The sequence below is a fragment of the Mizuhopecten yessoensis genome, unplaced genomic scaffold (assembly GCF_002113885.1).
Source record: "Mizuhopecten yessoensis strain PY_sf001 unplaced genomic scaffold, ASM211388v2 scaffold11047, whole genome shotgun sequence".
NCBI lineage: Eukaryota > Metazoa > Mollusca > Bivalvia > Pectinida > Pectinidae > Mizuhopecten > Mizuhopecten yessoensis.
Window position 1 is genome coordinate 1236934 of NW_018408852.1, and position 16801 is coordinate 1253734.

Sequence of the window (16801 nt, forward strand, 5' to 3'; positions counted from 1 at the left end):
ACCATAAAATAAATAAAACGAATCGATGCGTACTGGAGTTGTGTGTACGTGCTATCTGTATATCAGGGTGATTTCCTGATCAATTTACGCCGTGCATTTCGACATGTGAACTAAAGAGTTTCGGAAAAATAAGTAAATATGGGTGGTTAATTACCTGGAAAAATAATACTGTTGAAGCACAATGTCAAGATAAACAAAGACCAACGTGAAAAGATACATATATGATATCAAAACGATTGCCTGTTTTTGGTAAACCCCAAGGAATAGTTCAGTGATGAATGATAGTAGCTTAGTTAAATGAACACAAATGCTGGCGAGGATCAGATATCTCGAGACTGGAGTATTCGTATATATGGTTTTAGGTACATGTACATGTACGTGACGTTTTTCCAAATGTTTTTGAAATGGTGTCAAAGTGGCACTAATCCCACTTAAAATATTTATTTCAATTTGTAAAACCTATCAGCTCTCCCCTACTTGTCAACATACCAAGGAGGTGTTACACATACCGTATTGTGTACTCAGGTTATGGATGTGTATATAGATCGGGAAACCCCTTTCGTTGTGACGGACATATAGCCCGCGATTTATCTATAAAAGACACCCGAACAACGATCGTACCTGCATTACTGAATCGGCCGTTCGGGAAGACGCAGGGCTAGGGCGCATTCGATGCTATCGATAATAGGAAGGTTGAGTACGCCAACACTTGTGGTAGCAGTGGAAAATATACCGACACAGAGAAGACCTACTGCAGCAACTAATGCACGTGCGGATGTATCATCTATTTCACTTCTAGTTGGAATCCGGCATGTGATACACCCTGAAATCCTCGGTAAGACCGTCTTACCATTTTATTGGATGGAATTGTTCCAACTATTTTGTGTGTATTTGCGGTTGTTAGTATTTGTTTCTAGAGTTTGACAGGCGCATCTGGTTAATAACCTTATGGCGTGTATCATTGATCCTTTAAGGGATAAACGATACAGTATACGACAACCGTTCCGCTGTCCGGATACATTTTAAGACGAAGGACTGTAGATTTCATTAAGAGCGGATTCATGTCTGCAATAGAAGTTGCAAACGCGAATCAAATTTATGTTTACAATTTACATTTTAAAACTTTGTACTTGTTCAGATGATGATCTGGTTTATATTTTCTAACAAGACAAATTGATAATCTTCTAATTGTTCTGCGGAATAAATAGAGGTTCCCAAACAACTGATGGTTGGTTATCATGTTTATCTAACTCGAGTTAGTTAATTTTCAAATTGTATAAAGACACGAGGTTTACCGAGTGTCTTTTACGATTTTAAAATTAACTAACGAAAGTTCGATAAACATGATAACCTACCATCACGAGTTTTGGGACCTTTTTCTCCCATACTGTTAATATTTAATATCAATAGTTAATATCTGGAAAGCCATATGTTTCACTTGAAAATATTTCACTATGTCGGCTTCCGATGGGGGGAAACAATTGCCGTGAACCATGACGTCACAATGGAAGATGACGTCGCAAAGCATTGTTATGTGACGTCATAAGTAAAAAAAAATACCAATGAATTCACATTCAAGGTGTTACCCACTAAAGGGTAACCAAAAATGTTGACCAACGGCTAATAGATTTGTTCAATGACTCGGGAGTGAGGAAACATATAGTGGCTGTGGGAGAAACTTGAATCTGCTGTTGAAAGCTTAAAGCTTAAACTGTGACAATATATTGATGCTATAACCAGCCATACTATTCCGTCTTTGCGTATTGCAGAGTTATCTGCTCTTGTGAGCAGGTATTGATTGTTACGTCATTTGTTTGTGAGAGTAACGTCATCATTTATTGAGAAAACGACGTAATTTTCTCACAACAACCAATGACGTAACAACCAATACCTGCTCACAGATGATAACTCTACAATACCCAAAGACGGAATACCACTCATGCTGATAAATATTTGAGTTTTTCTGTTCTATACTTAAGATGTATACCTAAGTGAATAGCTATAACGCTGCGTTTATCATTGACCTACGTCTGTCGCGCGTGCAAAATCTCTATCGCATAACGTTTAGCACGCTATAATAATTATAGATTTGGGGTAACCGTGAAAAATATAATAGTAATCGGAAATAGTACAACAAAACTGCTAGACATGCGTTAACGTTAATCAGCTTGCAGTGAAATCATAATATCACCTGACCAGTCCTGTTTGTTACAATAGTCAACCAGCAGGTAGTTAAATTTTGTTCGTGTTAAGTTTATACCTGGATATTACTCTTGATCACTAACGTGGACATAATGTATTTGCTGGACACCGTTCATTACATCCCTAATAGACAGAAAACAGTGAATATATACTTTGACATTTGATATACAATGGAGCGTGTTTTGAAAGGTGGTCCGTGTTTGTAATTTCAGTTTAATGGAATGCCCAAGGTAACAAAATAAACACTTGAGATATTTAAGGGATTTAGCTGAAAGAATAAAGAGGACGCTGAAATCGCCAATTGATTGAGAATAATGGATTTTGTTGTGAATGAGAGGGTTAAGACTGTCGACAAAACAGGACGACTTGAAACAGTGTGGTATATTGTTTTCTATAAAAGAAAACACGCATGGGATGTGACACGTCTTTAATCTGCTGGAACTACTGGCACGCCCGACTGAGATTCTGAGTTTCTTCCGTAGAATCTTAAGTCTTATCCCTGTTAACCCGGGGCTATGTCTAAATATAAATGTATGTATCGAATAAATAGTTTATAAAATAATATAGAACGTGGAAGGATGTGTTTTGACAAGATAGAAGCATACCTCTATATAATTACCCGGTAGATTATCAGACATGTACGGTTGATATAAGTGTAAATCGGGGAGCGAGTCTACACGTGTGACCCGCTGTCCCACAGTACTGAACAGTGTATAGGGTAAACGAACGTTGCTGGAGATAAGTCGAGCGATTCAACACTTGTGATTTCCTGTGTTAGTTTATATTTTCTAGTATAAGTGTTTTCTTTACTTGTTGTCTCCCTCATAATGCTGATGATAACTATATTTATCTGAATATTACTTGTTTACATTCCAGAAGAGTGTGGGATCCGCAACATGATTCGCTGAACCGTGTCAACGACATCAATGGTTTAAATCTTGGGGATCTGCATAGGAATTAACGCATATCTAAATAATGAAAACTAGTTGTGGTTTTGTTAGATAAACCATCATTTAACACATGAAAAGGTGTGTGCAGTGATCTAATTGGAGTTATTCTGGATATTTTTTCAACATGCCTGGGAATGACACTTTGAGCAAGTCCAGCCACTTACAGGAACTGATGTATACAGCGTTCCGCAAATGTATGCGAGATGTCCTCTCTCAGCCTTATCCTAATGACGGTAAGTTATTTACATATCAAAGGGTAGGTCTATTAATTGCTTTAAACAAATCCCGAATTCTTGAATTACGAAACCTAGACCCTGGTTATACTAGGGGTTTATCAGCGATAAGCAATATCTTACGTGTTTTCTCTTATCAACTCCTCGTTACTCAGACATCTGTTTAAACAAATCAAACAACTGCAGATGTTCTGAAGTTTGGTATGTACACGTAAGTCTATCATCATTGTCATATAATCCATTTTACTTGTTGTCCTATCGTCTCAAAAGCGTCTGGATTGCCAAGAGGTCGTATTAGGGCGGATTCCGATGTCGCCGACGTCCTCCTTGGTTGTTATCAGTGTTACGTGTAACTTCCTTGTTTTGACTATACACAGTTCTCACGAGTAGAGCGTGTTGCTTTGTAAAACGGAAATTGTAAACATACAAAAATACATTGTTTATCATTTTGAGTCAAAATATGTACATTTTTAACATTAAAAAAATAATTTATATGGAAAGCAGCCTGGTAAAACCTATAAAGAGTCATGCCTTAATACACTTTAACAGTGTTACATGTACCTTAACCCTTTCACCCCTATGTAACTTTAGTTGACTCTACCATGCATTGATCTGGACAAGTCCATTATGGTCTACAGTGGTAAAAGGGTTAACATCGCCATAGCTTAAGCTCTGTATAACGACAAATTTAAACATTTACCTGTTGTAATTCACAATAGTTAAGGAGTTAATCAAATTGATAGAAATCGGGTTTTTTAATATATGTTTTGACGACTTGTTAAATGTAAATTTAAGATACTTCTATTTAAATATTAACAGAAAATTGCTTGTGTAATCGCTCAATGCCTAAAGGGTAACTTCATTTAAATCACACTAAGTGAGTATTTGTATTAAGTGGAAAATGTTCATTATAAAACGCGGGATGATTATTTTTCACTGCTCTTAGACGTAATTCAATAATACACAATCTTAGTACAAGTACTAACCATACAGAGTTATCATAAAACATTATATATTTAATTACATATAGCCATTATTTTTGTACTTAATTGTTAGAAACAAGTGAAGAGTGCACGTTTCTTTCAAGCGTTCTAGGTAGACACTTCAGTTTAGTATTTGTTAAGAGGGTGTGGTCATTGAGAACAAGTACATGTATAAAAATCGTGCATACGGTTATTCAAAACGTACTCAACGTAGTGACACAGTCACAATATGATTAACTGTGTATAGTATACACGTACTCGTGTAAGTTTAGAATGTTAATTGCAAGTATTTATCTGTACATGTGTTTTTTTATGAAACAAAATACAACATGCATTTAAAAAAAATAAGAAGCATGTAAACAGTTTGGTTTGGTTTTATCTTGTTTAACTTCCTATTCACATTTAAGATCATTTAAGGACGTTCAGTAATAACCGTTTGCTAAACCGTGAATCACCTGTTAGCCTGACAAATCTTTAGGTAGCTGTATAGGTACACGTTACACTATTGTTTTTTATAGCTTGAGGCTGATTAAATAGATAACATACAATTTTATTATTCAATAACATCTGATATTTGATATCTAGTATATATATTCATATTGACTAGATGCATTCCTTTCCTTCTCTCTCCATATATTTCTGAGATAAATTATTCACGTGTGTTACTTTAATTAGCATTACCGAATATATAATCACTCAATACAGCAACTTCAAGCTATGCAACACGTTGTATTAAGTTGTAAAGAACTACTCTAAAAAATAGATAATCTATAAACAACCAGGATGAATTTTAAAATAAGTCCGATTTTATAATATCCAAATCGGAACGCTTCATAAGGCATATATTGTATATATATATGTGCGCCAATGATTCTATTTATAGGACACCAGAAACATTTGTCGAAATTGAACATAACCGGAAGTAAGGCATCAGGGAGTTCATTTTTTTCTGTTCTAACGCCAATATTCAGTCTTACATTTTGACAGAAAAACAACGCCGCTTTATGAATCGTGTGAATTATTTTGAACATTTTAGCTCAGTCATGAAACAAAATGTAAGGACCATTTTCTAAATATGTCAATTGGTTATCTGTCATGACCTTTCACCTAAATGTACTTAAAGCAACTGTCAAAATTATGTTGTCATGTTAACAGATGGGCGTTTTTTTAAGTGTTATAAAGCATGACCTTATTACAGCCGCAATAAGGTCATTGCACGAGCTGGCAGCGTTTGTGTGGAGCCGTTGATGAACAGTATCCCGCAAGTTGTGAATTACGTCTCGCGCTATCACCCTCACTCCTCCGCTCGTAAAACATCAATGCTTGTGATGAGCTTTTCCTTATCGTATTGTTACATTAGGCTACAGAAGCATGACGGATCATTCCACACATCAACGCCTCTGATCTATCACCGTTACAAAACTTTGTCACGCTCAGTTTGACGAAAAGAATCCGGTGTTATATGAAGTTATACTTAAGAGATGATGGACATGCACCTTGAACAGGTGTTACTATATATAGCAGGTGTGCTTGTCTTAACAGAGCATTATCAAACGATATCAACCTCGATTCCGGTAAAAAGCGCTTATCTCGAATTTGTCAGTAAATAGAGACACATTTCGAGTTATATGGATATTTTGATGTTTAGAAGAAAATCTGGAAACTTGACTGCTCTACCGGATCATTTTGATTGATAACGCAAGTTTAATATTTTAATTATCGTAAGGCATTTTAACTAGACATCGTCACAGGAAATATATTTCATATCAATTGTATGATTTCCTACTTCCAGTTCGTGAAGCCAAAAACACCACACGCTGTCAAATAAATGATGAAGTCATCGCTGAATCTAAACGAGTCTTGACAAAGGATGTCCATAAGCTCTGTGGGAAACTACATGTATATTGGACGGGGTTATCGAATTTTACTGACCACAATATTTTAACGATTGTATCAGCGATAGTATTATGAATATATAACAGAATTCTCTGCACACTACCTTATACTACCAACCTGTAGAATGATAAATTCTTGTTTGAATTACGGGTTTCCACATTTATATACAAAGTAAATATAATCAATTATTGGAATTAAAATCTGCTGTGAAAATCTCCTTCTTTGCCGTTCCTCATTTTTCTTTTACCAATCATGACATCGGCGCCAGTGCATTTTTTAGGTTCCTTACGGCAAATATATTTTTTAACAAAAGTTAATGTGGTATATTGGTGTTGACACGAAGATATTAAAGTGAAACTTGGCAATACTTAGTAAATAAATAAATAAGTATCAGCTGCTTTCCAGGTATGGTTTCAGTGAGCCTGTGACAAGGTATTGGTATATTTACTATCCTCTATGTTACACCTATTAAGAAAACTTATATAATTTTACTTCCGACGCTGATATATAATAACCGTTAACATAACTTCTACTGCCTGGTGCTGTGACACTCCTCTGATCTATTGAGTAATCAACGGGTACGTTCGTATACAAAGAGGGACGCCTCTGTAGGCTGAAGGCCCGCACTCTCTGAAGCGATAATATTTCATATGAACCTGATATGACCGACGACTGTCACGAAGATTATTTTACCTAATGTGACTTTATCATGCGTTACAACGCTAATTGCTATAATAGTTTGTGACAATACCGGATCGGCGCCTGTATCTTTGGCATCACTTGGTGGTACATCCCCCGTGTTACGGTTGGCAGTACCAGAAAGGCCAGTACGGCAACATAACGCGGAGGTGCAGCAGCAATACCTGGCTCACTTAGCTAGCACATCGATCGTATGGTAACTCGTTCAGACATCCATCAGCGCACCATCCATCAATAGTGTGTCGTGTCATAGAACAGCTTGCAACCAAATAACAATACTCGAGATTTTAGGGACAAAAAAACAACTTCCGGTTGTTTGGCGTATATGTTTGCATTTTATTGATTTCAATTCACGAGATATCTATGAAATTGCAATGTTAAAAACCAGTGATGCGTGAAATATGATACTGCATGTCAATATTTCACATACTTAATGACACAGCTCTTTCAACCTGAAATATATTTCTTCTGTATGGATGCATTTTCTATTTCATGTTATGTCATTCATGTCATACTTAAATTGGTGGGAAAATCACATGAAGTTATATTGTACCATTATACATTTCTCTCATGCGTGATCGCATTTCCCTTGCAGGATACAACTTCGTTCATGGTTAAAATGCTGATTTTTTTTTAAAATGTGTTTTCTTCCACTTAGATATCATCTTATTTGAAACGCCCTGGTAAGGGTGAAGCACGAACATGTATTTTACTCCCGCTTAAATAAGGAATGCAACTATTGATGAGTCCTTTGTACAGGGAGGGCTATTATGGTAATGTATTTAATTAAACACAAGAACATATTGCTTAAATTTTAACCCCTATGTAAGATGCAAAAAGTGACACCTTTGTCAAACTATTGACTGTGACACTGAAGTGTGAGTTTCTTACCTATGCCATGTGACTTGTCTCTTCTCATGCAACACACATCGTCTAAAAATCTTCAAATTATGCCATTTGTAATTGTTTTGAACTAGGGTCATAAAACGGAAATATGCTTCGCTACGAGTGCGTTTTATTGTACAGTAGACATACAACACATGCATATATAGTATCCAGGTGACTGTCTATGAGAAAGGATTTTAAATCTAATATAAATATCAACGTAGGTAGCCAGATGAGCATGTATCTTGAAATGGTGTTATCGCATTAAATATGAATGCGTCATCACGGCATGGCAGTGTTGTGTTACGGAAGTACCACCCAGGCTACATCGCTTTCTCTAGTGTAGACAGCCCTTTCAAGTTGATTGCGGTAGAGGGTTATCAATCAATTAATTGATAGTTAACTAATGAGGGTTACGAGAACATGCTTTCCCATTAGTATGAGTAAGGACGCCTCTTTTTGCAGGACGAGATTACGATTTACTGGGATCGTTTATATCAGCATGCTGTTAAAATTACAATTAAATCACATTGTCTTTCTCCTCCTTAATAAATCGAATAGAATATGCGCACTGTTGTTCAAGCCCAATTTTCCGAATAAGTATTATTTATAGAATGTGCGAAGTTTTAGCTCATTGTATAAAATGAAGGAAATTTAAAACAAATCTAAATGAATAAATGCATGAATGACAAATTTGCATATGTTTAGCCGTACACTTGTATATTAGGTTTCGTCCTTGTACTCAACACAGGAAAAAAATGACAGTAATGCATGAATACAGAATACCTTTGTAATTTATCACAAACAGTGATGCTTTGCTACAAAACACTTTGCATCAATAAACATCCATTTACACACACACAAAAAAAGATTAAAAGTAAACAACATGTTTATCATGATACATTAATTAAAAATGATACATGGCAATGCAATTTTACTACATCAATTAGTATTCGTTTACAGAGTAATGCATAGTTTCAAAACAATATTTTTTACAGAAAATCATGATAACAAATTTCTCACAATCATGACACAATCGTTTACAGTAATGCAATGGCACAAACACGTTACATCCCTTCACACTTATTTATACTAATGCACCGTTATGTAAAAAGCTCTGCAGCAATAAAATCGTAACTAGAAATACGTCGGTACAAATACCTTCATCTTAATATTATACAACGGTTCTCTGTAGAGCGGATAGAAGGATTGATAGAACGCTGCTATCGTTTTTGAGTATATGTTAGCAATATGTCGGTCGGCTATAAAACGGACTTTCATATCGGCAATGAAGTCAAACTCACATCTTACGCCAATTGTGATACAAACGTGTTTGTCATAACGACTGGTTAATGTGATGGTATACACACTCAACATTTGGCAGTTATTAGAATATATATTGAGATATTAAGCCCTTAATGCTGTAAATTTAAATAAACTTTTATTACAAACAGCTTACCAGATAACACCTGACTGCTATTACGTTCGGGTAGTTATATTCCTGTTAAATAACAGTATATGCTGAGCATGGCGATCCTTATCTTTACGACATAGAGAACATGTTGAAATGTTGGAACTAAAAGAGATACAATGTACATAGAAACACGTGCTTCCGATATGCTTCTATCCAAGAGTAAGGTATGCGTTATAGTATGTATCTGGTGTACGTATAACTGGCGATCTGAAATTGTTTGAGCTCAAACTTCAGTCAAAAAATATAAATCTTTATAGTTGCTGCTGCGTGCTTGTTTGGTTTATGTCGTCTTTTTGTTTTTATTTTATATATTTGTTTATTTTCTTCTTTATAATAATCAATATCTGGTAGGTTTATCATGTTGTAGATGAATAAATATGTAAAATCGACCCATCAGCATCTATCCCGCATTGCTGAACTCACTAAGTATGCCGTTAGGTAGCAATAAAGGTCTAATTCTATAGAGACGTGATGAAGCTTGCTATGGGTCCAGATAGCTTCCGTATCTTTAAGTATCAAAAGCACAATCATCTTGTGAAATGTGCCACGAAGGGCTATTGATTCAATCAGGACCGTTATATGTTATTAGTACGCAGAACAAATCCCCTTAGATCTCCTGTGCGAAACATGTTGTTGGTATAAATAGTTCATAACATGAGCCTATAGCCATCTACACTCCTACTCTGATACACATAATTGGAAATCATCACCTTCCGAAAGTAATATTTCGCATTTTAGCCTGTTTTCCTGGTTTACTTTCTACTCCATGTTAGCAAGTACAGATCCTCGTGTCATACGCTATGTCGACGGAATAGTATAAGAAACATATCCACTCGTTTTATATGAAAACTGACACTCGAACGAAATAGTGCATTAACCTAATCAATAGTTTGATTTCAAATGTAAGATAAGACTATACATAATAGCGGGAACTGAAAAAAAGTATAAAAAATATCGTCACAAGTAGTCTTGTTGAACAGAACTTCGTGAGACCATGAAAGACAGAAGTAATAAAGAGAACTTCATCAAATATTAAACGTAGGCTAAACACGCCATAAACCTTGCTCCGTGCTATATACATTAACAAGTATTGCCTAAGACTTCAAGGGTCTCCTTTTGTGGTTTTGTCTCCTCTGTTCTTATGCTTCCTTTGATGCATATATTATGCCTCATTAGTTCCTGTTGTTATACCTCACGACTTTCTTGCTTTTGTGTCTCGTGGGATCATGTTGTTGTGTCTCATGAGTTCCTGGTGTGTGTTGTGTCTAATGAGTTCATGCTGCTACACCTCATCAGTTGCTGTTGTTGTGCCCCTTCAGTTCCTGTTATGGTCACTCATCAGTTCCTGGTGAGGTCACTCATATGTTTCTGGTGAGGTCACTCATCAGGTCCTGTTGTGGTGTATCGTGGGTTCCTGTTGCTGTGCCTCATAAGTTCCTGTTGTGGTCACTCATCAGTTCCTGGTGAGGTCACTTATATGTTCCTGTTTTTGTGTCTCCTCCGTTCCTGTTGTTGTGTCTCATCAGTTCCTGGTGTGGTGTCTCATCAGTTTCTGTTGTGGTGTCTCGAGGGTCCCTGCTGTTGTGCCTCATCAGTTCCTGTTTTTGCGTCTCATCAGTTCCTGTTGTTGTGTCTCATCAAGTCCTTTTGTTGTGTCTCATGAGTTCCTGGTGTTTGTTGTGTCTCATGAGTTCATGCTGTTATACCTCATCGGTTGCTGTTGTTGTGCCTCATAAGTTCCTGTTGCGGTGTTTCATCAGTTCCTGATGTGGTCACTCATCAGTTCCTGGTGAGGTCACTCATATATGTTCCTGTTGTTGTGTCTCCTCAGTTCCTGTTGTTGTGTCTCGAGGGTCCCTGCTGTTGTGCCTCGTCAGTTCCTGTTTTTGCGTCTCATCAGTTCCTGTTGTTGTGTCTCATCAAGTCATTTTGTTGTGTCTCATGAGTTCCTGGTGTTTGTTGTGTCTCATGAGTTCATGCTGTTATACCTCATCGGTTGCTGTTGTGCCTCATAAGTTCCTGTTGCGGTGTTTCATCAGTTCCTGATGTGGTCACTCATCAGTTCCTGGTGAGGTCACTCATATGTTCCTGTTATTGTGTCTCCTCAGTTCCTGTTGTTGTGCCTCATCAGTTTCTGTTGTTGTGTCTCATCAGTTCCTGTTGTTGTGTCTCATCAGTTCCTGTTGTTGTGTCTCATCAGTTCCTGTTTTTGCGTCTCATCAGTTCCTGTTGTGTGTCTCATCAAGTCCTTTTGCTGTGTCTCATGAGTTCCTGGTGTTTGTTGTGTCTCATGAGTTCATGCTGTTATACTTCATCAATTGCTGTTGTTGTGCCTCTTCAGTTCCTGTTTTGGTCACTCAGCAGGTCCTGTTGTGGTGTATCGTGGGTTCCTTTTGCTGTGCCTCATACGTTCCTGCTGTTGTGTTTCCTCAATTCCTGTTGTTGTGTCTCATCAGTTTCGGTTGTTTTGTCTCTCATCAGTTCATGTTGTTGTGTCTCATCAGTTCCTGTTGGGGTGTCTCATCAGTTCCTGTTGTGGTGTCTCCAGTGTCCCTGTTGAGTGCCTCATCAGTTCCTGTTTTTGCGACTCATCAGTTCCTGTTGTTGTGTCTCATCATTTCCTGTTGTTGTGTCTCATCAGTTCTTGTTGTGGTGTCTCATCAGTTCCTGTTGGGGTGCCTCATCAGTTCCTGTGGGATGTCTCATCAGTTCCTGTTGTGGTGTCTCAAGTGTCCCTGTTGTTGTGTCTCATCAGTTCATGTTGTTTCACACATTAGTTCCTGTTGTTGTGTCTCATCAGTTCCTGTTGTTGTGTCTCATTAGTTCCTGTTGCGGTGTCTCATCAGTTCCTGTTGTGGTCACTCTTCAGTTCCTGGTGAGGTCACTCATATGTTCCTGTTGTTGTGTCTCCTCAGTTCCTGTTGTTGTGTCTCTCATCAGTTCCTGTTGTTGTGTCTCATCAGTTTCTGTTGTGGTGTCTCGAGGGTCCCTGTTGTTATGCCTCATCAGTTGCTGTTTTTGCGTCTCATCAGTTCCTGTTGTTGTGTCTCATCAAGTTCTTTTGTTGTGTCTCATGAGTTCCTGGTGTTTGTTGTGTCTCATGAGTTCATGTTGTTATACCTCATCAATTGCTGTTGTTGTGTCTCCAGTGTCCCTGTTGTTGTGTCTCATCAGTTCCTGTTGTGTTCACACATTAGTTCCTGTTGTTGTGTCTCATCAGTTCCTGGTGTGGTCAGATCTTGCTGATGTCAGTTCCAAATGTTCTTTCTTCTCAGTTTATGTGTTGTGTATTATCGTGTTCTGTTGTATTGCCGCCTCGGTTTGTGTTACTGTATCTCCTTAGTTACCTATACTGTGTCCTTTCTATTTTATTTTGTGTCGTCAGTTCCGTGTGTCCTCATTTTCTGTTGATGTATGTGCTCAGTTCCCATAGCTGTGTGTCCTCAGTTTCTGCTCTGATTGTTTAAGTATCCGATAATGAATCATTTCGATTCGTCATTCCGTGCTTAAGGTGCATGGTTCCCAGCATTGGATGGTAAGCCTACATTTATTGGCATAACTGAATTCGATTTTACTGCTTTTTTAATATATAACTTAACATTAATGTAACTCAAATATTCTTTGTTCGTCTTTTATATAAGATATTTTATAAATTATTGATTGACATTGAATTAAAATAAGACCAATTAAGTTGAAATGTATGTCTTTATCAGTAACACGTAAGACAAACAAATACTGATATTTGGACCGCGCGTATATCAGGATCAGCTGTAATACCATAAAAGTTTTATTTTGAAACGTAATTGAATATAGCCCCACTGTTTGTTTAATAAAACGTGAATGTTATAATGAGTCCGTGTACTACTCGTCTTGAAATCAAATCCCGATAAAGTGACGCAGAATAGGCAGAATACCAATACAATACGTTACTTCTAAAACACGTGCTCACACAAAGGATATCAATTCCAATATATTTCTAAAAATCAGTCCACCGCAAAGATTGAACCCACCCTTTGTAAGCCTACTGACCTTTAGATCGATTAATATTGAATTCGACAATCGTAATATATTTATCGTATAAACCGCGGTGTTTGATTCAACAGTCAGATAAGATACGTAACTTATGAAAGTGACAAGCTGTTTTAAATTTCAATACTAAGAAATTATAAATATCGAGGAGTTTGCTTCAGTTAAAATGTTGTTTCAATTATACAATAGGGACGAAGCTTAGAGCGACGTCGTTTAAACTTTTTGTATGCGTTTCTTTATAACCGCTATAGTCATATACATACACGTGTAATAGTTGGGGTCGAGCTAGATTCCCCTTACTATAGTGCTATCGATGAGGCCTGATATTTATTTGTGAATCGTTAATCGTGCATACCTTTTTACATCAATCAGATTTGTGAGGGAACATGCACTCCTATTCAGTTTACTGTAAAGTATATATATGTACATTGATCCAGATATGTTTTGCAACGAACAGGTGAAAATGAATCATATAGGTTGGGGACAGCTTGTACTAATCGTACACGTGTTATTTTTACGTGTGCTTTATAAAACCCTGAAAATACATACGACATTATCTACCTTTCCTCATTTTAGTGACTACAATTCTTTTAACATGTCTGATCGATGAAGTGCCCTCCAGAATATCTCAAACATTTTTGAAACATAAGCAGACATAATGTTACAGGAAACGTACAATACATGTACCATCAACAAGTTCAGTGAGTTTAAGTGTCGTAAAAACGTCGCACACGCTCATTTTACAAATTCGCTTGTACATACATTACAAAGGACTCGGGAGGCTCATCAATTTCATTTTTGATGATCCGGGAGATTGATAGTTTAGCAAACGTTCAGTTTCTTTCAGCTTAAAACAGTATTGTTCTGTTTAGTAAATAGTTCCAGTATTTATACAGTGGTACCGTGACACGCACTGGCCGTCCTATCGGTTTGAAGTGGTGTATCAATATGTCATATTCTCTTTAGACAATAGTAATGATACGCATTGTCTTTGTAATTTGATGGGTGTTACAATTCCACACAAAAGTGTCTTTTATAAGTATTTATTTTGTAGTCTTTTTGGGGTTTTTTAATGGGAAAAGGTGTTTGTTCAATCAATGGACCTTGTAGGTTGTTCGGTCTTTGGGGTTATGTAAATACAAACTGCTACAGTGATATTTGTATATTGTAGTGTCCTTGTAATATTTATGTGTCTTTGGGCGACATTTGAACATATTCTTTGGCAGTATACATTTGTATAGGAGGTAGCATGATTAAATTTCAAACAATGCCCTCTTCGAGCAAGCGTGTTTTATAATTAATCTCTTTCCCGGTAAAAGAAAACTTCACTCACTTATCAAGCACGTGCACCCTACGGTTCGTTTGCTTTATTGGCAACCTCCATATGTATATAATTAAAAAGGTCATTGTTTGATATTTATTGGGGTTTGTTCTCCTTTCTCCTCCTTTTTTTCTGATCAATAGAATTATATAAACACTGGAAAACAATAGAGGTGTCATTATAGTCTGTTCTGGTATAGTAGAGGTAGATTTATTTACCTGTATTTACCTGTTCACTAATAGGAAATACTGTGTTAGTTATAGGAATATTTAACAAATATATTTCCTGATTTTCGTAATATTTACTGGAATTATGAATAAATATATACAAGATTCCAGTTACAATGTATTACTTAATAAAAACACATCAAAATACATTTACTGAAAACCTGCTTTTATTAATTTCATATTAATTTATATTTGGACAATTCAGTTTTTAGGATGCTGATTTGATAGTGGATAATCTTATCCTATTATTGATTAAACAATACATTTTTAAAATGAAATGTCTAGAAATGGAACTTAATAAAACGAGTTTAAAGAATCACATACTTTTTTAACTTAAATCTCATAAGATCTTGATAAATAAGCATAAAAAATGCAAAAATAATATAGACTTACATAATAAAGTGGAAAAATGGCTTCTCTTATAAAATAACGTGAAGGTTTGCAAGGTTTCCTAGTTCCGTTTAGCATAAACGGAAATAGGAACCAGACCCTAGATCCGTTAAACATAAACGGAACTGGGAACCAGACCAGATAGTAAACGTATATGCTTTTTGTAATTCTTTCCCTGTCTAGTTCGCAAAACGGAAGGTCAAAAGCCCGTAGTTATATCTGAATCAAGGACAGGAATCGAACCCACAACCTTTCACACGAAAATAGTCAAGCGTACCATAGCCTCTATAAAGTAATTGGTCTTATACGGAACTGAGTGTCAGACTCCAATTACGTTTTTCCTTAAACGGAACTGGGAACCAGACCCTAGTTCCGTATAGTAAACGTATACGTGTTTTGTAATTCTTTCCCTGTCTACAAGGAGCATAGTAACATGTGAATCCAGTACAGGAATAGGAACCCGCAACCTTTCACACGGAAATTAAGACTACCATAGCCTTTATTAAGTAATTGATCTTATACGGAACTTAGTGTCAGACTCCAGTTACGTTTTTTCTTAAACGAAACTGGGAACCAGACCCTAGTTCTGTTTAACATAAACGGAACTGGGAACCAGACCCTAGTTCCGTTAAACATAAACGGAACTGGGAACCAGACCGGGCTACGTATAGTAAACGTATATGCTTTTTGTAAATATTTCCCTGTCTAGTTCGCAAAACGGAAGGTCAAAGGCCCGTAGTCGTAAACAGAAGGTAATTAAGTACTTGGAAATTTTTAAAAGCCCTTCTTTTTTCATTTTAAAGACTTTATCTCACCCATATGGTTCAATTTTATCTAATATCAGTATCTTCCAAGGTGAAGTATTTAATGGATCTACTATGTTTTTAATCCATCACATTTTTAAGGCATGACAAAAAGATATAATGTGTAGTACACGTAAACCCCCCTAATTATATTATCCCCATATACACAACAGTACGTTTTGCTTTGTCTGTCTTTTCGTTCCATAAAAATTAAAAGAAATATTTGTGTAGCTCTTTGACCATTTCTAAAGGCGGGTCTGGTAAGACAGTAAATGTTTTGAATAAAAATGTTCCTTATTAAACTCCTTCAGTGGCCCAGTAATTAGCCGGAACTTATTTTAGATAGGAACTACAAACTGATTTAGTTGTGTGAGTCCTTTAAGTTGTTGCGGAACGTAACGATAAAATATGTTTTGGCTTATTTGATAAGTGCCATAGATGACGCGCCGTATCTGTAAAGTGGAAATGTTAAGGAAGGAAGGAAAGCGATTGATAGACACTGAGACGGGTATAGTGTGGACCATGATAAACACATGGTGACCTCGAATATATACCAGGAACCAACGTTAACCATGGTCGCCTGACAACCAGACATGTATTTCAATAGATGTCACCAGATAACCGACCATGTTACAACAAGCTATCAAACTCAGGTATACTGTTAGCCATCAGAATCAGTTTCCAAAATGACGACAAAACATGGGGGGGG

The 16801-nt window shown here is 36.6% G+C and overlaps 1 protein-coding gene across 4 annotated transcripts in view; it reads left to right on the top strand.

Moving 5' to 3' along the window:
• Positions 1 to 615: 615 nt before the first annotated feature.
• The window catches only part of LOC110465038 (calcitonin gene-related peptide type 1 receptor-like), a 114068-nt gene continuing 97882 nt past the window's right edge, over positions 616 to 16801 (top strand). The window contains exons 1-2 of one of the 4 annotated variants that reach the window (XM_021520602.1): positions 616 to 835; positions 3079 to 3385. In XM_021520602.1, the coding sequence (XP_021376277.1) occupies positions 3277 to 3385 (109 nt within the window). In that variant the 5' untranslated portion in view covers positions 616 to 835; positions 3079 to 3276. Of the gene's footprint in view, positions 836 to 2564; positions 2582 to 2760; positions 2976 to 3078; positions 3386 to 7637; positions 7737 to 16801 lie in introns of those variants that run through there. The other 3 variants (XM_021520604.1, XM_021520603.1, XM_021520605.1) reach the window with 3 other exon arrangements.